Genomic DNA, 22,212 nt, shown 5'->3' with positions numbered 1-22,212 from the left:
TGTCTGTGTAGTTGTATAGTATGTGTATTTATTGTCTGTGTAGTTGTATAGTATGTGTATTCTGTGTCTGTGTAGTTGTATAGTATTGTCTGTGTCTGTGTAGTTGTATAGTATGTGTATTTATTGTCTGTGTAGTTGTATAGTATGTGTATTTATTGTCTGTGTCTGTGTAGTTGTATAGTATGTGTATTTATTGTCTGTGTAGTTGTATAGTATGTGTATTTATTGTCTGTGTAGTTGTATAGTATGTGTATTTATTGTCTGTGTAGTTGTATAGTATGTGTATTTATTGTCTGTGTCTGTGTAGTTGAGCTGCTGCAACACTTGAATTTCCCCATGGGGATCAATAAAGGAATATAATAATAATATTGCTAATTTATAATACTTGTTTTTTATTTCATTTTATTTGTATCTTGTCTTTCTTTTACTATGTCTCTTGTGTGCACATTACCCTATGCTGCTGTAATCCTGCAAATAAAGGATTATCTTATTTTATCTTATCTTAATACTATATCACCAAATTACAAAACAATAGCAGTGTATCTCCTGAAAGTATGCTTTGTACTTCTGTATATGTCAATGTTTTAAACGGTAGGACTTGACGTGTAATACAAACTATGTAACCCCTCAGAAAAACAAGTGATATTAATTTTAACCAATAACTTTTATTTTGAAAATATTTGCATAGCCATTGTGACTCACTTGACATTATTGCCTTGCCATGTCGGCACTGTTGGCAGTTTGACTGATGTGTGATTCACCCAATCAAACTGCGCATATTACTCCACGTCAGAGCAGACGACCAATCAGAGCGTAGAACCAAGTCAACACCCCGCCCCCTTCTCAACGTGTCAACACAGTCGTAAAACGAGCAGTGACTGTCGCAAAGCACGCAAATAAAGAACTTCTCTGTTTCCTGTTAGATAGCATGTGTCATAACGAAATATAAAACCAATAAACATGTCGTTATTATGTCTGTAGGAGACCCTAACATGAACAGCTGCTGGTGTTCAGTGTTGTGATACCAGAAGATGGACTTGAGCAGGACTGTTCTGGTGACTGGAGGCTCTGGATTCATGTGAGTTAATGTTATTCATTCAAACTTATAAGAAAGTAAAGTTATACCATGAGCAAACCATTACATTCATATCACTGGTGCATTGACATGTAAGCAGCAGTTTCCTTTTCAGGGTGGTGCTGATGCTGCATACTTTGCATACTACTGTGTGGTTTTATTTACTGTTTAACAAGACATTGTATTGAAAAAGGTTTAATGAGCAGTGTGCAGCATTTGCAAAGCATGTGATATTATATATTTTATAATCTTCTGTACCAATTAGAAGTATAAAGTAGGAGGTAATCAAAATACTCAAGCACTCCTCTTAAGTACTGTATTTGAGTAAGTTTTATTAAGTGTATCTCCACCTCCCCATCTCTCTCTCTCTCCAGTGGCTCCCATCTTGTGTGCTCGCTGGTCATCAGACACCCTGACTGGAGAATCATCAACCTGGATATTGTAAGTATTTACTCCGTGCTAGGGCTGACAGTTTTCTTGGATGGATATATAGCTGCACATATTTCAGTATGTTCTATGTTCTCTTTGTCGGATCTCTGCCAGCTGGATTACTGCTGCAGCCCCAGGAGTCTGGAGAGTGTTGAAGACAGAGCAAACTACACTTTTATCAGGGTGAGCTGCTTACAGTAGTTCTATAAAACTAGAGATGTTTAAGAGCCTCAGATGTAACAAATAGCATCAGGCAGTAACAAAAGGTTTAGTTTAGGTCCATTCACATTTGTTCTATTGCAATAATTAGAAGTTTCTCTATTTAAATCCACTCCTTTCTTCAACAGGGAGATGTGTGTAACTCACAGCTGGTAAATCACATTTTCAACACAGAAAACATCGATGTGATCTTTCACCTGGCGGCCAAAACGCACGTCGGTGAGCAAGCAGTTAATCATACTGAGGTTTCACTCATCTAACAGGCTGATTTTACTGTTATGTTAATAATAAGCTTCTTTTTAAATTTGCTTCCTTCGCCCAGAGTCGTCGTTTGAAACTCCGTCTGTTTTCCAGCGGGTTAACATCGATGGGACCAGAGTTTTACTGGGAGCCGCCCATCAGGCTCGACACCAGCCACAGCGCTTCATCTACGTCAGCACTGACGAGGTGTACGGAGCCAGTCTGGACCAGGTCAGTGGACAAGGATTCAATTGATGGATTGTTGGGTGGATATGTAGACTTTATGGGTTTTTTTTGGTAATTTAATGACCTGGATACTTATGTTGTCTGCAGGTGTTTGATGAGAGCAGTCCAGTGAGGCCCTCCAACCCGTATTCTGCCACCAAAGCCGCTGCCGAGTACCTGGTCATATCCTACTGGGACAAACATAAGGTACACACACACACACACACACAAACAGGGACAATAATCAAGCTTTTACAGTTTTGTGTATGTTAAAAACTGCTGTTTTTATTACCAGTTTCCCATCATCATCACCAGGAGCAACAACATCTATGGGCCCAGACAGTTCACTGAGAAGGTACAGCACCCTGACTTTCCTATGCGATTCGATACTGCAAATGTGCAACTTCAAAAGGATTTTTTTACTGAGTGTGAACCAGTTAACATTTTGCTGGATCAAAACGCACTCGTTAAAACAAAGTCAGCACGGTGATAAAGATATTATCTGCCTCTCACTGACATTTTAAAATCAACAATGAATTTGCTTTCAGGTCATTCCGAGGTTTCTCAGCCTCCTGCAAATGAACAAGAAATGGTTGGTTTGTTTGACCTTTATTTTGAAAAGGTGTCATTAAAAAAACTGATTTCAGTATTTGTTAAGAGAAAAAATAAGTAGAGTAAATCTGGTTTCAAATCTGCCGCAGCACCATCCAGGGAACGCTCCCTAAATCGCGGCATTTCCTGTTTGTCGATGACGCCATCGACGCCTTCCTGCTGGTTCTGGAGAAAGGGATTGTGGGAGAAATCTACAACGTGGGAACAAGCTGCGAGATTCCCATCATGCAACTGGCCAGGGAGCTTGTTAAGATGGTGAGAACCGTTCTCATCATTTCAACAGATAGCAGGAGGTGACAGATGTTCAGAAAACTGAAGTGTGTTTGTTTTTTAGGTCAAGAATGTTCCAGACTCCGAGGTGAACGATTGGCTCGAGTTTGTGCCTGACAGGTGAGTAAACCTGGGGGAAAAAAAGTCCATTCTTTTTTCATAAACCTGAATCAGGACAGTGAGCCAATTGACCTTTGACCTCTGCTCTATAGGCCGCGTGTCGACCTGCGCTACCCCATCCAATGTGAGAAGCTGCAGCAGCTGGGCTGGAGGGCGGAGGTGTCCTGGGCTGAAGGCATCAGACAGACCGGTACAGAAACACACGCAATATAAATTCATGTTCCATGTTAACAATACATAACTTAATAACTCCTGTGTTCTGCATGTGTGTCTTTTAGTCAAATGGTACCATGACAACCCAGACTTCTGGTTAGATGCAAGAGAGGACCAAGAACAGATCAGAAGCAGGCTTGGAAAAGACACAGATGAATAAGTGGGCTCACCTGCTGAAGACAGGACAGACGTCATCCTCGCTGTAGGAAGTAGTTATTTACTTTATTGTTGGACCAACGGGAAGGCAGAGCCTCCCTTCAACCAAAGCAAAGTTTCACCTGGAAGTGATGCACTTTATTATAATATTAATTACTGATTCAGCTGACGAGCATCATACTTGTGACAGATCCTGAATGTATGTTGACGTTTGTTAAATTAAGAGTCGTAGCACGTAGCTCTTAAATCAAATCATCAGATATTCTGGTGGTCGGCTCGAAACATTGAAATCACAGGTTTTACATTTACATGCACTCAAGTAACGAGGTTACTCAGAGAAATGAGAAATAAGGCAGTAAATCAGCTGCTTAAGTGCATGTAAACACACCAGTAGCCTCAAAGGGATGAGAAGGGAACTGTAGCAAAGTCAATTCATCCCAATCATTTGTTTTATACACATTCTACAGAGACATTTTTCATATATTTCTGTATTTAACTGCAATAAACTTGATTATTTTAATAACTTCAAGGTGTTTTACGTGCTTTTCTCAAACATCAAAAATCCTACACTTTTAAAAAGACACAGAAAAAGAGGAAGTTCAACACACTGTTTACATTTGCAAATCCAAACCTTTATTTGTGGTAAAATCAGAATAGATGCACTTCTTTTTTTTCTTCTTTTATTCGTGCAGTGCTCCTCTTCGTGCACAACTGCTAAACTAATACATAAAGCAAATACTAACTACCAGGCTGGAGGTGCTGTGTGCTCACACTGAGGGGTCTGGCCAGTCGGTAATGGCGACAACAACACTGGGCTTTACCTCATTTCAATTCAGTCCCTAAACAGCAATCATTCCTAAATACAACTACACACTTCTTTTTTTGTGATAACCCTCTAAAGTTTATTGAATTGAAAGTAAAATAAAGCTGCAAAGTATTGCATTTGTTTGGTGTCCCCACTTTTTTTTCCCCCCCAGAATGCCTTGGGGTCATAAACTAGAGAAAAGCCATGAGCTTATTGTTGCTAAATGTTTTAACGTGCATACAAAAAGGTGGTAACGTGTGATAATTCAACCACGCACCATCTCTGTCATGATGGAGGCTTTGCTGAGGCCGCATTGCATTCTGGTCCATTGAGGCTACGGTTAATGGACAATAGATTTGTCCCTGTATAACTGCAATGTCCTGTTCTATGGTACAGGTTTCAATAAAAACTCTGTATGTAAAAGACACCTGGATGGAAGTCAGGTCATATTTTCCCCCATTTCTGATTGGCCAGAAGCTCCCACACATGAGCATCAACACACTGACGCCTGAAAATATGCAAATCACAACAACATAGCAATAGAACCACAGTTAATTCTGTGTTATGAAGACTTTTAAAGATCACCACTTGCCAGACATTCACAACAAGGGTATTAACGGGAAGGAAAAGTGTAAAGACTCAAATGAACAAAACAAAACAAAAAAAAAACATCTGACTTGGAGAGAATCTGGACACTTGTTTTTTGTACTGCATGTTTTTTTTTTTTACAAAATGGTCTTTGATCATAACGTTTTGTTAAATTTTTTATTTATTTTTAATCCAAACCTTGGCATATATGGTGGTATTGTCTCAAATTTTGTCTGCCAATTAAAAATGGCTGTTTATGGTTGATTATCATTGTTGGCAATGGAACCTGTCGCACAAACAGGTTTGTGGATCTGATACTGAGTCCAATGTGACTTTAAAGGTAACCCGTGTAGGACGTTTCTCCTTATATGTCGAACGCATCAACAGCCACGAACTGTCAGGGCTTCACATCTTTACATATTGCAAATGTCCCCAGTGGGACTTATAAAGGATTATCTTCTCTTATGTTATAGTTGTAACGGACACAGAGGGGTAAAGTATTCTTTGTGCAAGTGGGAAGTACACGTTGCATGCTACTTTTAAACAATATACTTCTACTGGTAAGGACAAGGAAGGAATAGGAGGAGTACTGTCTCGGAGAAGTACCACTCCACTGTTCTGGTAACGGGGTCTGGTTCTACACAACTGGTTTACGCAGCATGGGTTGCTTTGTATTGGCCGTAAACGGAGAATCAGTGTTTTGGGGATTTCTGAAAAACATGATTCAAATCAGTTTTGGCACCGATAACAGACTTTGGATGCTTAAAACCTTTTTGCGTTCGCACATAATCACAGGTTGCTGCGGCGACATATTTTAGGAGAAATCCCTACACGTTGCGTCTTTAACATTAAAAAGCTCACACTACCCCAGAAAAATAGAAATTTTCACTCATACCAATGACATTCAACATTCAAGTGCCAGTGTTTTTGTTTACTGTCTTTTGGTCAAGTCACTTTGTAAAATATCAACTTTTGTATTAGGCTTATAAAAATAAATATTTCTCAAAAATGCTTGATAAATTACACAAACTAGCAGCGAAAGTAGACTCGAGAACTCTGTGTGCAAACAGCTGATTCCTACGGTTGCTGTTAACTACAACTCCACCTGGTCCCAAAAAAAAACAAAAAACGGTTTCATGCCTGGAAGAACCTTTCCACACAACACATACAACACACACACACACACACACACTCTCTCTCTCTCTCTCTCTCACACACTCACACACACTAACTGGAGAAACCTCTCTTTTTGACCTGGTTGTGCTACACTTCAAACACGCTCACTCACTCCTTCACACCTCTCTGAGGTTTTGAAGTACATGTACTACAGAAGACTTTAGTCGACCATCAAACTAAGTAACCGAAGTATTGTCTGTCAAACGCGATGGGATTTCTACGACAGAGGGGCCTGCAGGCCGCAGCAATGGGAGCGTAGCACCATTAATTGTTCACCGACAATCAAAGCACTCCTGCTGGAAAGTCAGTTACCGTGGTGACGCGGAATCGATTGCCATGGGGACACTGTCAGTGTCCGTTGCCATGGTAATGCTGTATGCAGTGTAAACCAGCTACCATCTCCTCCTTTAGGGCTGGGTATCACCCTTGAATTTAAGGCATCAAGAAGGTTTTTAAAAATATTTAAAAAGCCAAAAAATGAAAAGTGCAGAGTTTCTAAACGAGAGCGGTTCTTTCAGAGTATCATCTACTTTTGATTCAAAAAGCTGGTGGTCCAAACAAATGTTACATTTAAGCTCATTCACTGCAGAGGGTAACAAATAACTTAAACAAAGACTAACAGCTGGAGACTATACAGGATGTACCACATAAACTGTTAATGTATTGAAAAAATACCCAGCCCTAACCAGCAGGTTTCAGTCTAAAGTCAATCAGTGATTCAGTCACTTCAAGGCACCGTGAGCGCTTCAGACTTTGGGCTGCTTTTCGCTTGTGCCAGTTTCTGCTCCAATCCGAACGGCCCTAACAAAACTCATGCAGAGAATCTGGGTGACAGCAAAGTAATTGATCTATTGCACGTACTGCAGAGGTGGTGGGATGGGGGTCTGGGGCACAGTGGTAGTTACGTGTTGCTCAAAACACAGTTCAATGGTAATTACAGCTGACAGAAGTCATCTGTCGGCCTTAGAAAGAGACCTAAATACATTGCATATATATGTGCGTACTCTGAACAACACTACTTGACAAGATTTTTTTCTACAAAGATGAAAAGTGAGGTAAACTGAAGTGTTACCTTCCATGTCACCGTTACGTATAATTCACAAATTCCCATCTGCACTATCAGCAGCAGCTCACGTCTGTATCATATCAGCCGTTCCTCACATCTTACCATCACTGCACATGAAATGCTCAGTCGTTCCTTCATTTATTCTACCTGCCCCCTAGTGGCTGTTAGAAGGCACCGCAACATCTACAAACTGAACCAGATTCATTGACTTTATGTCCTTCCTTTAAAAAAGTACACCTTTGAATTTAGGCAGCAAGAACAGCATACTTAGCATTATTACTAAAACACAAGAGACTGCGCTAGCTACGTACTAAGTTTCTGGTTGGCAACAGCCACGGATTCAAGTAACAAATGCTGACAACATCTCCTCTCACACGGGGAATATGACAGTGTCAGCTGACTCTTCAGTCTGGCATTAAAACTGTATCATTCAGTCAATATTTAAAGGTGGACTCTGTTTTTCTTCTTTTTTTTTTAAAACAAAATCCGAGAGCTTATATATTCAACTGTAAAGGTCATGAGCTTCAGCTTGGCATTCGTCTGCCTGTGCAGACCTGTCTGCTCCATGACGGAGGAGACACGCTGGAGGTTTAAAATTTGACAGTTAAGAAACAGCTGCCAACAACACAGCTGATTAAGAAAACTTCTACATGTTAAGGTGTTCCCAAGGCTAGTCCAAAAAATAAAAAAATGTTACTTTAAGAGTTACGTTGATGTGTTAAGTGAGTTGTAAACTAAGAAAATCCTTCATATCTGATTGTCAAATGCAATGTTATCTTCAACTTATTGTCCTGTTGCTGATTTCTATCTCCCTGCTGGTTGTTCCTTCTTACTGAACAGCAACAGCTCCCTTTAACCGCCAGCTGCAGCAGAAATGAAAGTGTGGTGTTCATATCACGAGCTCAGATAAACTCTCTGATTGGTTAACAGGTGCTAAAACCATCTAGTGGGACACCTCAAACTATTCTATCGCCGTTTTTAACTGGTGCTCATAGAAGTTCAGCCTGAATTTGACTGCAAGTTGAACAATAGCGACAACACATGAACCACAAGTAGCAGAAAGATAATGCAAACTTATTCACTGCTTTGCTGTTTTTGGGGGGAGCAGTTGGACATGGTGGAGTTTCCTTTTTGTTTCTAACATTGCATCCTATGACGACTGTCCGTTAAACTTGGCCCCTCTTTTACACCAGGAGAAGGAGAACCAGGTTTAGTGAGATATAGCATAGCACTGTCTGCTTGAATCCTGAGTCCTCCAGCATTACTCAGCCTGAAACGCTTCAACAAATTATGTAAAAAGCCAACTAGTTTCTCGAACCTCCCTACCAACTGTACTCGAGGGAAATACACTGACCTGAACACCAGCTCTGATTAAGAAGTGTTCGAAAATAAATCATAGATGACGGGAAAAAATAAAATCAGAGTTGTAACAAAACTAAAGCCTGCTGTAGAATTGTATCTATTTGCTTGGCATTTTTTAACTCCTTGACCAAAAAACAACAACACTTGCATATGTTTTATTGTCTTGGTCCAGCCTTGTCATTTGTCAAAGCCAGTGGGCAATTTGAGGGAATCCGCCTCGGGAACAACAAATTGGTAAATTAATTCCCATTATCGGTTTAGATTTGTGTAAACATTTCCGTAAATAATACTTCTAAAGAATAATCTGCTGACCGTGTTCAAATTGCCCACTGAGCTGAGGTAACCAGACACCGCCTGGCCCAACGTCGAGTGATCAAACGTGATTTTTCTACACAACAAGTGTTGTTTCACTTGTAATTCACATTCTTTCTCACTGGAGATTCTTCTCTTTTTGTTTTAAGAAGAGTCCAACTATTTACATTTAATCTATATTTTCACTTCACCAGAGTTGTTTCATGTAAACAAAACAAATTAAGACCCTGATGGAAATCAACAATTTTTCCCCACCAGATCGCAACAGAGCGATTTTTGGCTTATTCTGCAGCTGATTAACACAGTGGGAGATTGGACCTCTACCACTGAGCTGTTCAAATATACAGTGGCGTTCCTTTTAAAAGTTCAATCAGGGATGAAACGTGGACGTCCGTTTCCACAGCGAGGGCCGAGTGGGGCTAACCACGAAGACATTCAATACATCACATGTTGTAGCCTCTCAGCTCTGTTGTGCCACTTTTCCACTAGCATATTTCCTCCGTCCTGTATCTTACTGTGCTATGCTGCGCTGCTAGCTGTCTTTTTTAACTCACACCAGCTGTATCGCACATAGACACACAGACTTGTATCTGCTGAATGAATAGCGAGAATAATCTGAAGCAGAAGCCGTATTTGGTGTGAGAGAGAGAGAAGTGCTTAAATTGGACTAAAAAAAAGACGTAGCCAAAAGTGAACTTATCAAGAGGTGCAAGCAGAGTTTGGGGAAGATCTCAAACCTCTAACAAACGATCCAAGTGAGCAATGTCTTTTCTCTGCCAGTTCTATGGGCACAGCTGGATTTGTGATCACATCTGCTCGTATAACAGTAAGACAGGACGTGGCTAAAATGTGGAACGGAGATGTGGCATTATGTCCTCTGGAGAGCCCCAGCAGTCCTTGCTGTGAAAACAGTTAGGCTAGATCATTTTTTTCTTTTTCTTTTATCCCCGACCTCAACGGATCTTAAGGACCTAACAAATAAACTGGAATGACTTATTTTAGAGAAGACTCTTCATGTAACTCTCCAGGATAGAGTGAGCGAGAAATTTTTTGAACTCTTTTAAGCCTTTTTAGTTGTGTATCCCCTTGAAAGAAGCTTTTGGCAAACAAGGGTTTCAATGTTTGTGGTGGAAGCGGAGCACGTTTCCCAAACGCATGGTGGCACTAAGAGTCAGCTGAACAGCCAGAGGTTACACTTAATAACTGTTGTTTTCAGCAGCAGCCATGTAGTGGTTTTAAAGTTTAAAGCACCCAAAAAAAAATGTTGCAGCATTGCTCACATCACTGCTGGATGTGGTCACAATACTCTTTCCTATTTCATAGCATAAATAACTTGTACAGAAGACTTCTGCCTCGTGTATAAGGTTAAAGAGTGACGAAAGAGCGGTTTAACCAGTTATTGTAAGCTTACAATGACTTCAGGGTGGCTCTTAATTACGACCACGTCTGAACGGTAAGAGAAGTAACCAAACATGACTGCTGCTGCACAACGAGGCCAAATTCTCTCTCCGTCGCTCTGTAACTGACGTAATAAGACCCAATAATTAGTGACAAGATGCCTTTGAGAAACTCAAACTCAAGCTCAAACCAGAGCTGTAGATGTGACATAGAGGTCAATAAGTAGGACTCCGTTTCCCAAAAGCATAAAACCACTGTTGTTATCTCTGCTCACCGGATAGCAAAGCAAAGAAGTCTTCTTTTCTTGAATAAGACAAATGTAATGTCTTGTCTTGGACCCATTTTAGTCACTCTGAATGAGGGAATATCAAAAGGAATCTATAAATATGGTTACAGTGGTCATTTGCTTTTGGGAATCAACTCATCAGAGACCTTCTGACAAATTTGAACTCCAATAGACAGATAAGGAATTGTTTTGAGCTTCCTCATCGCGGTTTTTGTTTAGTTTTTTTTTTGCCAAGGTTTGATTTAGTTCAAGCCTAGTTTGTTTCCTTCCAAATATAAATAAAGAAAAACATGTTTAAACCCATACATGACATTAAATACACATTTTTTTTGAGTCACAGTTGGCCAATACTTGTAGCCACTTACCTATTATGGCAATTAAAACAACGGAAATAAGAGACAAAGTTCAAATTCTTAAAGGCACAGTACAGAAACAAATGATCCTCCATTATGTTTTGTTTCAAACAAAGAAAATGCTTTTTGCTAGCATCGTTGCTAATGGGCAACAACGTGTGCTGGCGTCCCACTGGCTGGGTGTCTCAGTTTGTCCAGCCCCTTGTCCCTTCTTCCCTTGTCTCTGTTAAACATCCTTCTCTGATCTCAGGAAATCAAGAATTCATTACGTTTTAAAAAGGTGAAAAAAACTAAAACATTTTTCTATTTTCTGTGACTTCTTTTAAGTATCTATCATGTGAGTGAAGGAGACTTCAGCCAGTTCCTGTTTTGGAATTTATATGCAGACATGTTTTGCTCAGATTTGACATCTTGCCTATCTCTGCTTTATATTTTAGAAAAGTTTTTGGCCTGGCGATTTACAACATGGCCATGCGTTACATACAAAGATGACGTGTGAAGGTACACAGGACGCCTGGCTGGCTTTGGGTGAATGCAGACAAAAACACATGAAGCCAAAACTCAAATCTAAAGTGAAAAAAACAGATTTCCCCCTGCTCTTCAAGCTGTTTTGGAGAACTACCTCACTGTAAATATTAAATGTCCATCTAATCTTAGGGGGTTAAAGGAACACCTACAACTTTAAGTCAATTGGTTATTTTTCTTCAAGCACTTGCCACAGAGGGAAAATAGCTCAAAATGTCTTCACTGACACTAAAGGATGTCGCTAGCTGGTAGCTAGCTGCTGCTGAAAAGAAACCAACTAAAACTGAAGGATCCCTTTAGAATGTGGCCTATTGTAAGAGGTGACATTTACCAGAAATTAGAAGAAAAAGATGGGGGACATAAAGACAAAGGTGGAGATGGAGAGAACGAGAAAAGGAATAGAATTAAAAAGATCTGAGTGCTTAGGGATGGAAAGAGGGCTATATAAATGAGTATAAATAGTTTAATAACATGCACGTGGGTTCCTGGGGTTAATGAAGGGGAGAAGGTGGATGGGGTGCAGACAACAGTGTGGAGAAAGGAAGGAGGATGAGTGAGAAGAAGAGAGGGGGATGAGTAAAGAGAGGAGGAGGAACCTAGTTGCCCCACCAGTCGACTTGAGAGTGTGAGTAGTTTCCTCCGTAGCCGTCGCTGGTATAGAAGTTACCGAAGCCACCTGAGAGAGAGGAAACAGGAGGAAACCGCAAAGTCAACAACGTAAAGGCTCCAAATGAAACTAAAGTAACAAGAAACTTCAAAGTTGAGCTGCAGTTCATTGTCCCTTCTCCTCACCTCCTCCAAACCCGCGGGTTCCTCCATGTGCTGCCTGGTTGCGACCTCCACGTCCTCCGAACCCTCCAGCGGTGCCTCCGGCGGCCGTCTGACGGTAATCACGAGCTCCAAAACCTCCAGAGAACCTGGCGGCAAATACACAGTGAACTTAACTGCATTTGGACAAAACAAAATCAATTAAGAGGAGTCAGTGTTGTATGAATACCTCTTAGAGCGTCCTCTGTTGGTGCTCTTATGCTGGTGTTCATAGGCCAGGCTCTCGAGCCATGAGGGCACTTCCTGTTTGGCCTCTACCAGGATGTCCAGCAGGTCTTTAGTGATGTTCCCATTCTTATCGTTGAAGAACGATGTGGCCAATCCTACAGGTAGAAAGTGGTACGTAAGTAATAGCAGCAGTATCCTCAGCCCATATTATGTAACACACTTGATATGGGCCTAATGCCACGGACTGACTTCAGCTGTGGTCTTACCCAGGTTTCCGACTCGTCCTGTACGTCCGATACGGTGGACATACTCCTCTATGTCGCTGGGCAGGTCAAAGTTGATCACATGTTTCACATTGGAGATGTCCAGACCGCGAGCTGCTACCTGAATTGTACAAAAAAAAAAGAAGAAAAAAAAAGGTCACTCACACTTCTGTTAAAATACATTCAGTGATACTATTCACTTAGGCTGTAACAGAGGAGTTTTTAAATGCCGAGAACAGTACATTTCTGATATTTGCTGTGATTTATGGCTGATAGCAAGTTTAACAATATATAATGAAGAAATGTATTCAGTGTTTCTCAGAGGATTTTATTTTTACTGACCGCTGTGGCCACCAGAATGGGGCATTTTCCTGATCTGAACTGGCTCAGGGCCTCCTCTCGGTCTCTCTGGGAGCGGTCGCCGTGGATACTGGTGCAGGCGTAGCCCTCCCGATACAGGAAGTCCTCCAAGGCGTCGGCACCTTTCTTGGTCTCCACAAACACCAGAGTCAACGAGTCCTTTCCTGATGAGCCGAGAGAAAAGACACCCGAGGTTAATCGTTAAAGGTTTAGTGGATATTCGCTGGATTTATAAAGACAGGCGCTGATGTGATGAGGAATTAAGTAGCTGCAAAGGTTTCTGTTTTAAAGCCTCTGATTTTGAATACTGAAAAGTAGAAAAGTCAGGGAGTCAGTAAAATCATGAGGAATAATCTTCAAAATATAAGTGTAAGACTTCCCATTTCACTTCATGTTGTGGATCAAACCACGCCTGAAAGGACAACCAACTAATTTATGTCAGCTTGCAAGTAGTTTTTGTGACATTTTGATGTGACACAATCCTTTGTATCAAAAGTTTTTGACACAAAAGTCACAATAAATAAAATCTAGATTCCTACAGCTGGCAAACACAAAACATATTTCTGTCAAAATGTAAAATTTGAGAGGAAATTCCACATTTTACTGTATCTCATTAATTCATTAGCAATTTTAAAAAAGTGCTGCAAGATACAAAATATGTCCCATTATACTGACGATGTATAAATAAATCATATCAGCTACTCTTTCAGTCCGACTGACAGGTTCTACATCTACTGGTGAGGCTGTTTCAGTTCCTGATGTGACACATAAATATTGATAACATGCACCTTAATAGCTTAAAATGTTCACATCACATTACAAAACATTTTTCAATGAAGAGAATAGTGCAACAGGCAGCAGGGAGTACAGTGTGGAAATAAAAAAGAAATAATTACAAGAAACAATAGCTAACAGTATCAGCAGCACTGTTGTTGTGAATTGAGCCACTGATGGAAAGAGTTTGGTCAAAGCTCTTCCTCCATGAACATTACATCCTGATGATAAAGTAAAAGGCATTTGCCTACATGTGTATCCACCCGTTAGCTGTGGAGAATACAACATAACCAGACTCTCTCCATCAAGGCTCTGGGTCTGACATGAAGACACCACAGCAACATACTGTACGTAAAGATGCCACGAAAAACTCGACAACTGAGAAAAAAAAAAAGTACAACAAGCACGTTTGATTTACGGCTGAGCAAACTGGACCCATGAAATGGTACACAGAACCAAAAATAACGGAATAAACAAAGGAGTCTCCATCCACAGAGAAGAACATCAAAAAGGGCAGGCAAAATTATTTAAAATATGAAATGACAATTACAAGTTTTCCCATTGAGGATCTTACCAGGTTTCTCTATGTTGTCTCCAGCATTGTCCTGTACCTCGCTGGGGATGACTTAGGATAAAACCACACCAAACCACCAACATGTCAACTGCACTCAATCAGCAGTAGAAAACCAACTCTGTATGTTCCTGATGTTCCCAAAGGTTTGCCTCAGTTAAGAAAATGTGTTCAGCTAAACATGAGGACACAGGTATGTGCTGGCTGAGATGGGAGGACGACAATATGATAATGGCAAAAGGATTGGGGAAATAAAACCGCATCGTTTGTGTGTATGTGTGTCAGCAGTATCTCTAAACCAATGTTTATGTTTTGTGTGTCGTAGTTCTGCAGTGTTAGGACACGTCTGAAGGCAATGAGCCGTTACCGTTATGCGACTGTCTCACCTGTAGCGCTGAGCAGGTCCAAGAGGAAAGACCTCTTATCGCTCTCCTCCACCCACACAACCTTCTGGGTGATGTTCTCTGAGGTGGAACCCACTCTGCCCACTGCCAGGAAGATGTACTCCTCCAGGAAATCCCTGGCCAGGATCTGGAAGTGGAGCAGAAAATGTGCTTATTAATACATTTTAAGGACATTGATGTGTTAAACCCATTGATTGCTTTACTTTATAATAAACACCCATATATTCTGTCAATAGCAACTGAAAAAAATACTCTTTTAAAACTACAATAGTGCAAAACAAGGGCTTATCTAAAGCATCTGCAAGGGGAAAACACACAGCAAATGTAACAGCAAACGTACCTGGATCTCTTTGGGGAAGGTTGCGCTGAACATCATGGTCTGTCGGATGCCTTTGTGCGGCATGGTGTCCTGCTCAACGATGCGTCTAATCTGTGGTTCGAATCCCATGTCCAACATACGATCTGCCTCATCCAGGACCAGGTAGCTGAAGTGAAGAGGACACAGAGGAGGATGAGGAGGTTGTAATCTTTAAAATTAAGCCAAAACTTGAAAGTGATGATTAAAAATATGAGGGATATCGTTAAATTTACCATCCTGAGAGATAACTGAACCCTAACTGAACCCAGCACTCCCTCCTGTCTTACTTGCAGAAGTCCAGTCCAATCTTGCCCCTCTCCATCATGTCCACCAGTCGTCCAGGTGTGGCCACGAGCAGGTGGCATCCTCTCTCCAGATCTCTTATCTGCTGGCCAATGTCTGCTCCTCCGTACACCACACAGGGACGCACTCTGGAGCGGTAAGAAAACTACAGACAAAAAAAAACAAAAAGAAAAAGGTTCAAGAAACACATGGATAAAATGTTTGTTCACATTTCATGCTAATGTGTTTGTTTTTTTTATACCTTCCGGGCTTCATCATAGATCTGCAGTGCCAGCTCTCTGGTTGGAGCCAACACCAGTGAGATGGGGTAGTGCTTACGACGGCCATACTTTCCATTATCCTGTAATGAAAGAAAAAAACATTTCCAGTTGAAGTCAAGGATTCATACGAGAGTTCACGGTAAAATGTGAGCTCTAAATTTGACAGAACAGGTGACCACATAACAGGACTTACTAGGCCAGTAGATCTCTACCTGAGAGGTCACAATATAAACCGAAGACAAAACTAAACTCACTCTTCCAAACAAAAAAAGGATCTTTATGCTGCTTGTTTTTGCGAAATACTTCCGGACTAATCATTATTTATTTAACCCCACATAACAGCTTTACACAGCACACTAAATCCAGATTAGGCTCACATTAAAATCAGTTGGGCCTTTTAGGATGTTTAACAGCTTAATGAAGACAATAGACTCTTAAGAGCTTTTCTTTTTTTTTGTTGAAAATGTGGGGGATAAGCAATATAATTGACCAGACACAGAGCTACTGCTCACTCTAACAAAGTGTTAGGAAACAGTCCCTCTTAAAAGGTTGACAGTCTTCATAAGAAGCTAAGTTTCGTCTTGTGCAGTTGTGGTCTTGTCTTCTATTATCTACAATTTGCCAATTACTTACTAAGTTTGTTTGTCTGGTGGTTTATCTAATCTAAAAGACTTATTCGACCTTCAGCACATTACAGATACGTACAAATGCTTTACCATTTTTAAATTTCCCCTAGCAATTGATCCTTGAGGAAATAAAGTGCATCATTGTGTGTTGTTTTTTCCTGACCTGTCCAGATGCTTTAGCTGCGTTGAGAGCTTCTCCTGGTCCATCGTTGTAAATCTGGCTGAGAATCGGCAGCAGGAACGCTGCAGTCTTCCCGGAACCTACGGACACAAAGCCAACCTCAACCATCTCCTCGGGCATCCAGCAGAATCATTGAATAGTATTATCTCAAGAATTCAACTCACATATATCACTGTGTGTGTGCGTGTGCGTGTCCTACCTGTCTGTGCGCAGGCCATGAGGTCTCGCTTTGATTTGACAATAGGAATGGCATATTTCTGGACTGGAGTCGGTCTGGTGTACCGACACAGAGCAATGTTACCCATGACAATCTCACCCATGTCCACATCCTGGAACTACAGAGCAGAAAGCCAAACACATTTAAAACAAGTTGAAAGTAATCATACAGCTGATAATTAATGTTAGAATGTTGGATCCCTAGTTAGCAACAGCAGCTTACACTCTCGATGTGGTGAGGGCAGTTCTGTCCTGTGGCCTCAACGGGAATGTCATCGTACTTCTCAAAGTTTATCCCAGTGTTACTGGCGGAGAACAATTCACTAGAGAGGAACAATGCAGAAAAGATGATGATTTACAATATATATATATAAGTAAATCTTTCTTTGTATAATTTTTTATGATCTTCAATGAATGTAAATGTTTTTGGGAGAACTTTAAACAAGTGATTACTATCAATGAATCTGCCAATCATTTTCTCAATTAATCACTTGGTCCGAAAAATACAAAAAAAGCTCACCAACAAAACCCTGAAGATAATCAGTTTATATTAGAAAAGAAAATACAACATCTAAGACAAAGAAAAGCAGGATATCCTCACTTATGGGAAGCTTGAACTAATGAATTTAGAACATGACAATAGTTTCTCTCATATTTCCTGTAGTAAAAGTAAAAAAACAGACTCACTGTTCAAGGCGTTCGTTACGTGGTGTTGGTTTGGACCAGTCTCCCTCCTCTCTGGGCTCCTCCACCCAGCGGCTGTTTCCTCCTCCTCCTCCACCACCACCGCCACCACCAAATCCGCCATGATCAAACCTGAGCACAATACGGAGACAATGAAACAAGATGTGGGATGCTGCTACCATGTCAAGCAAATTCTACAAATCACACTTCTCTAGACGACTGCCGTTTATAATTTCATTTCAGTATTTAGCATTTTTGGAATGGCCACACACAGACACATACCAAGGATCACTAGAGCTTAACGTTTTGCTTTAATGTTGAACATGTCGCCTTAACCTGAAGCTGTTTCAGTAAAGTGACAGAAGTCATTCAGCCTGTCACCGAGTCTCATCTCCTCACCTCCCTCTGTTAGCGTTGCCTCTGTCATTGAAGAAAGCAGACTTCCCACGGTTGTTGCCAAAACTGCCATAGGCGTCTTTGGTGGTATTCCAGCCGCCTGCATCTGACGGACAATGAACACAAAACTATTATAAGACACTTTCATACATATAGTATTATTAGAAAAGTATTAAACAGGGCGAGGGGACAACTACAGCTGGTATTTGGACTGAAATATAGGATTTGCAGAGATGAACTGCAAGATGAGTGAGATATGGACAAACAGGGTGCAACAGATATTGTAGTTTTTGTTGTTATATGCAGAGCAGATCTTCCACCATAAAAGATAAAAGGTTTTCAGGCAGTAAAATCAAAACCCACCTTTATTTTCGTAGCCACCAAAAGCCATTTGAGGCACCGGGTTGATGGGGTTGAAGGCTCCGCCCCTGTTGCCACGGTAACCCCCTCCGACGCCACCTCTGCCCCGCTCCATGCGAGGCGGGCCACGGGTAAACGTGTTGCCGCCGGCCATGCGGTTGTCATGGTAGCCATTAACAAAGTTGTTACGCCCTCCATCCCAACCATCTGCAGACGGAGAAAAGGACAATCATTAAACAACTAAAATTTAATTTAAATGATCCTAGTATCCAAGAACATCAGATTATTACTCATCGCTGCTGTGATGCAGATTACTTAATAACCCTTTCTTGAAATTCACTGAGGAGATAACAAACCAGAAAACGTACTGATGCGCGAGGCTTAAGCAAGGAATAGTATGGATTTACGTGTACAGTAATAACAAAATAAAAAGCAGTACATGGTCGCAAAATGCAAATACTTGATTAGTAAAAGTTCAGAGAGGAACTTACAGTTGGCTGCGGGCGCTATAGTGTAGCCACCCTGTCGACCTGGAGCAAAGGCATTTCCTGCTTGACAGGGAGACAGTGTTTCAGCTGAGGTTTTTATCTGGAAACAAATGCAGTTAATAAAAAGGTACCCTGTGGAGTTTTTGACCCCTGATAGCATTATGGAGCAATGTTTCTCCAAGCGGGTCCCCATTTTGTTTGTTTCGTGCAGGCGAACTTCAACACACCAGCGTGCAGGCGACGCGACTCACATTCTGCAACCGGTTTCACACTGATCAACTGTTGACGGCAGTCGTGTATGTGTGCAAAGGAGCGTAGCGTTGCACCAGCAAAAGGCACATAAGAAGGCGACTGCTAGCTAGCTAGCTAGCTAACATGGATGTGAACAATGCTTAATATCCAGAATAAATCTGGTTGCAATTGTTTTAGGAGGAAGGAAATAGACTCAATGATTCACACAATGTATTTTGGTGATCAAAACTAAATGTAAACATAACTTTACGTTTATGTTTGTTTACTAGAAAACTCCACAGGACAGCTTAAACTTGATGCTACACACCATTTTTAGAAGCGCCTTTGATCCGTAAATGTGGAGGAATGTATCGCCCTGCAGACAGAGAGAGACAGTGTCCATTGTCATATGTTGAATTATAGACTTTAAGGACTTAATTTTAAATTATTCAAAACTTTTGAAGCACCCCAACATTCACTGATCTGTGGAGCACACCTGGAACTAGAAACCATGGAAATCTAGTATATATTTCCGACATCATCCCCTAGTTTTTCTTGTGTCAATGACACATTTAAACTGTAAATCGTCAGTGAGCAGATTAGTTTTAGTTTTAAAAAGGAGGTTTACATTGTTGTAAAGGAAAAAGAAAGGAAATTTAAAACATTCCCTTGGTTGCTTTCCTGTGCTTCCCAGTATTTTCTCTGTGGAGTACTTCCTTGTTTGCAGCCTTTTTACCATAGTTTATTACGTGTGGAGGTAAAATGTTCAGGTTTGTGAGTGTCTAGAAAACATTGGAAGTTCTGGCGGCTGCTTACGGTTTGGGCCTCCACCTTGTCCGTCTGCCGCACTCAAGTCTAGGACAGCGAGCTGGAGAAAAAAAGACACACAAATATTCAGAAAAACAACATACACAACCAATCATCTTGAGCAGAACAAATTATCTGGCCTCGTTATACACGTTGGAGACAAGAGAATGATTCTTCTTGAAGCAGGTGAAACCAAAACCTGGTTCTGACCTGGTTCAGAATAAGCAATGTGAACGCTTTGATTACAGACACTCGGCAGACGCTAGTTTGAAAAATATTATAACTTCATCGTGCAGATGTGCTATTACGGTGATGTCAGCAGATTGCAAACAGCTGGTCTGTGAGACACTTCAAAACAAAGCAAAGGGATGAGAGGAAAAGGATTTGATGTTGGTGTATCCAGCTTTCTCTGAACACAGAAGAAACTTCAATAAAACAACTGTAAATGGATGCTTTTATTCCCAGGAACTGAATTTCAGTCTTGGAGGCAGGAGGCTCTTCTGCAGCTAATATGATTGATTGATTTCTCCATAGCAGCATTTTCTTGCATCCTGACAATATGAATTGTGTTTAAATATTATGCACTCAGAGCTCTCGTTGGCATTTTGATAATTAAACCTTCCCCATAAATACCTATTGAGAACATACAGTACTTTTCTCTCTGACGTTGCAAGTGACGCAGAAGAAATGAGCACTATTATTATTATTATTATTATTATATAACTGTGCAACAATACTGCGTTTAATCTGAAAGAAACAGCTGTGATACACCGCATTGTTTCTGTGCAGCTCCATCCCTGCACCTCCATTTTACTCTTGCATCGAAGCTGCAAGACAAACGCAGTGAAGATAATAGTTGACGGGGGTGCGTTAAATGTGAGCACCGGTGCGACCCGACGGCGGCACTCTGCCTCGATAGCCTCAAGGAAAACCCTCCCAAAACAATAATTGTTATTCTTCAATTAAATACAACATAAAACAACAACAACGCAGGAAAAATTAAGAAACCCCCCCCCAAACACCATCGCGTGGGTTAGTCCCCGCCCCGGCAGGCCACGCGGGGTGTCGAATTCAAGCGCACCCAACGCCAGCTAGCTAGTTAGCATCTCGTTAGCTAGCCGGTGAGCTAACTCTCACCGCTGCGGCTCTAAACACGTTTCAACAGCGGACCCTGCGAGATACGTCGCACAGACACCGACCCAGCTCACCTGCTGCTCTAGCCCGTGGACATTTTCGACGGCCACATGACTCATAACTATAGAATATGGAGGAAAAATGTTGTCGCTGAAAAAAGGACCTCTTTGTTAGCCGGGTTTTTGGTGTGTTATTTCTCTTTGTTTCTGCGGTGACGTCACCTGACAGCTTATCTCATTGGCTCGACGACTTGGCAAAAATGCTAATCTTGAATTTTACGTGATGATAAATTCCTGTATTTTAGCTACAAGCTCGGTACTTTTCATGCAAAACTCCAGCTTGGTGTCGGGCTCGGCTCTCTTTTTTAGCTGAGGGCTGCGATGAAGTCCCGTCATGCACTTGGTGAAGCGCGCTGCGAAACACGAAGGAGGACACATCCGGTAGCGCCAAAATAAAAGCGCCAAAATAAAAGTCAACGAACACAAGTCAGTGTAAATATATTGTTATATGTGTACCAAATGTCTGTTTAAATAAATACGTATTTGAGTAAGTGAAATGGAAAATATTTAAGGTAACAGGTGCTTTTAAATAGAACCATAATGTATTTGAACTTCCTCACTTCCGGTTCGCTGCTCGCTAACACTCCCTAGCTTGATTGACGCATCGGAAATGTTATTAATCCAGATCTCGCGAGATTTTAATCATAGGTTGTCGCGATAACGCAGTACAGTAAAGTGTACATTGTCATTTTCCTTCTTTCTTTTTTTTACTTGCCTCTAAATTTGTTATATCTAAAATATAAAACATATTCTGGTTTGTTGAGCATTTGTTTGTTTACCACATAATTCCATATGTGTTCCTTCATAGTTTGGATGTCTTCAATATTAATCTACAATGTAAAAAGAAATAACAAATAAAAATAAAGATAAACCATTGAATGAGAAGGTGTGTCCAAACTTTTGACTGGTACTGTATAAAAGAAGATATACATTTATATATATATACAAAAGAAGATATACATTTATATATATATAAAAGAAGACATGCATTTATATATATATACAAAAGAAGATATACATTTATATATATATAAAAGAAGACATGCATTTATATATATATACAAAAGAAGACATACATTTATATACAGTACCAGTCAAAAGTTTGGACACACCTTCTCATTCAACTACTTTGAAGAATGTAAAATATAAAACATATTCTGGTTTGTTGAGCATTTGTTTGTTTACCACATAATTCCATATGTGTTCCTTCATAGTTTGGATGTCTTCAATATTAATCTACAATGTAGAAAAAAATAAAAATAAAGAAAAACCATTGAATGAGAAAGTGTGTCCAAACTTTTGACTGGTACT

The 22,212-nt window shown here is 40.6% G+C and overlaps 2 protein-coding genes across 3 annotated transcripts; one reads left to right on the top strand and one right to left on the bottom strand.

Moving 5' to 3' along the window:
• Window positions 1-889: 889 nt before the first annotated feature.
• LOC129111624 (dTDP-D-glucose 4,6-dehydratase-like) lies at window positions 890-4,116 on the top strand. The gene is made up of 12 exons (XM_054623649.1): window positions 890-1,078; window positions 1,450-1,516; window positions 1,619-1,687; window positions 1,852-1,942; window positions 2,046-2,194; window positions 2,297-2,395; window positions 2,484-2,543; window positions 2,737-2,780; window positions 2,890-3,055; window positions 3,135-3,190; window positions 3,283-3,380; window positions 3,469-4,116. The coding sequence occupies exons 1-12, from the start codon at window positions 1,032-1,034 to the stop codon at window positions 3,561-3,563; spliced, it is 1,041 nt and encodes a 346-aa protein (XP_054479624.1). The 5' UTR covers window positions 890-1,031; the 3' UTR covers window positions 3,564-4,116.
• Window positions 4,117-4,169: 53 nt separating this feature from the next.
• Window positions 4,170-21,227, bottom strand: LOC129111619 (ATP-dependent RNA helicase DDX3X-like). Of its 2 annotated transcripts, none has more exons than XM_054623641.1 (18): window positions 20,917-21,227; window positions 19,718-19,769; window positions 18,674-18,730; window positions 18,186-18,389; window positions 17,826-17,928; window positions 17,430-17,558; window positions 16,966-17,065; window positions 16,726-16,861; window positions 16,509-16,606; window positions 15,701-15,799; window positions 15,444-15,604; window positions 15,139-15,283; window positions 14,781-14,925; window positions 13,032-13,213; window positions 12,693-12,810; window positions 12,428-12,581; window positions 12,223-12,347; window positions 4,170-12,106 (listed from the first exon to the last, which is right to left on the bottom strand). In XM_054623641.1, the coding sequence occupies exons 1-18, from the start codon at window positions 20,959-20,961 to the stop codon at window positions 12,027-12,029; spliced, it is 2,133 nt and encodes a 710-aa protein (XP_054479616.1). In that variant the 5' UTR covers window positions 20,962-21,227; the 3' UTR covers window positions 4,170-12,026. The 2 variants fall into 2 exon arrangements, with proteins under 2 accessions (XP_054479616.1, XP_054479617.1); XM_054623642.1 differs by having other exon boundaries at window positions 17,826-17,922.
• Window positions 21,228-22,212: the final 985 nt, after the last annotated feature.

This window comes from Anoplopoma fimbria, chromosome 22 (genome assembly GCF_027596085.1).
Source record: "Anoplopoma fimbria isolate UVic2021 breed Golden Eagle Sablefish chromosome 22, Afim_UVic_2022, whole genome shotgun sequence".
Classification (NCBI taxonomy): domain Eukaryota; kingdom Metazoa; phylum Chordata; class Actinopteri; order Perciformes; family Anoplopomatidae; genus Anoplopoma; species Anoplopoma fimbria.
The sequence above is the reverse complement of the archived record's forward strand: the minus strand, read 5'-3'. Positions and strand labels throughout refer to the sequence as shown.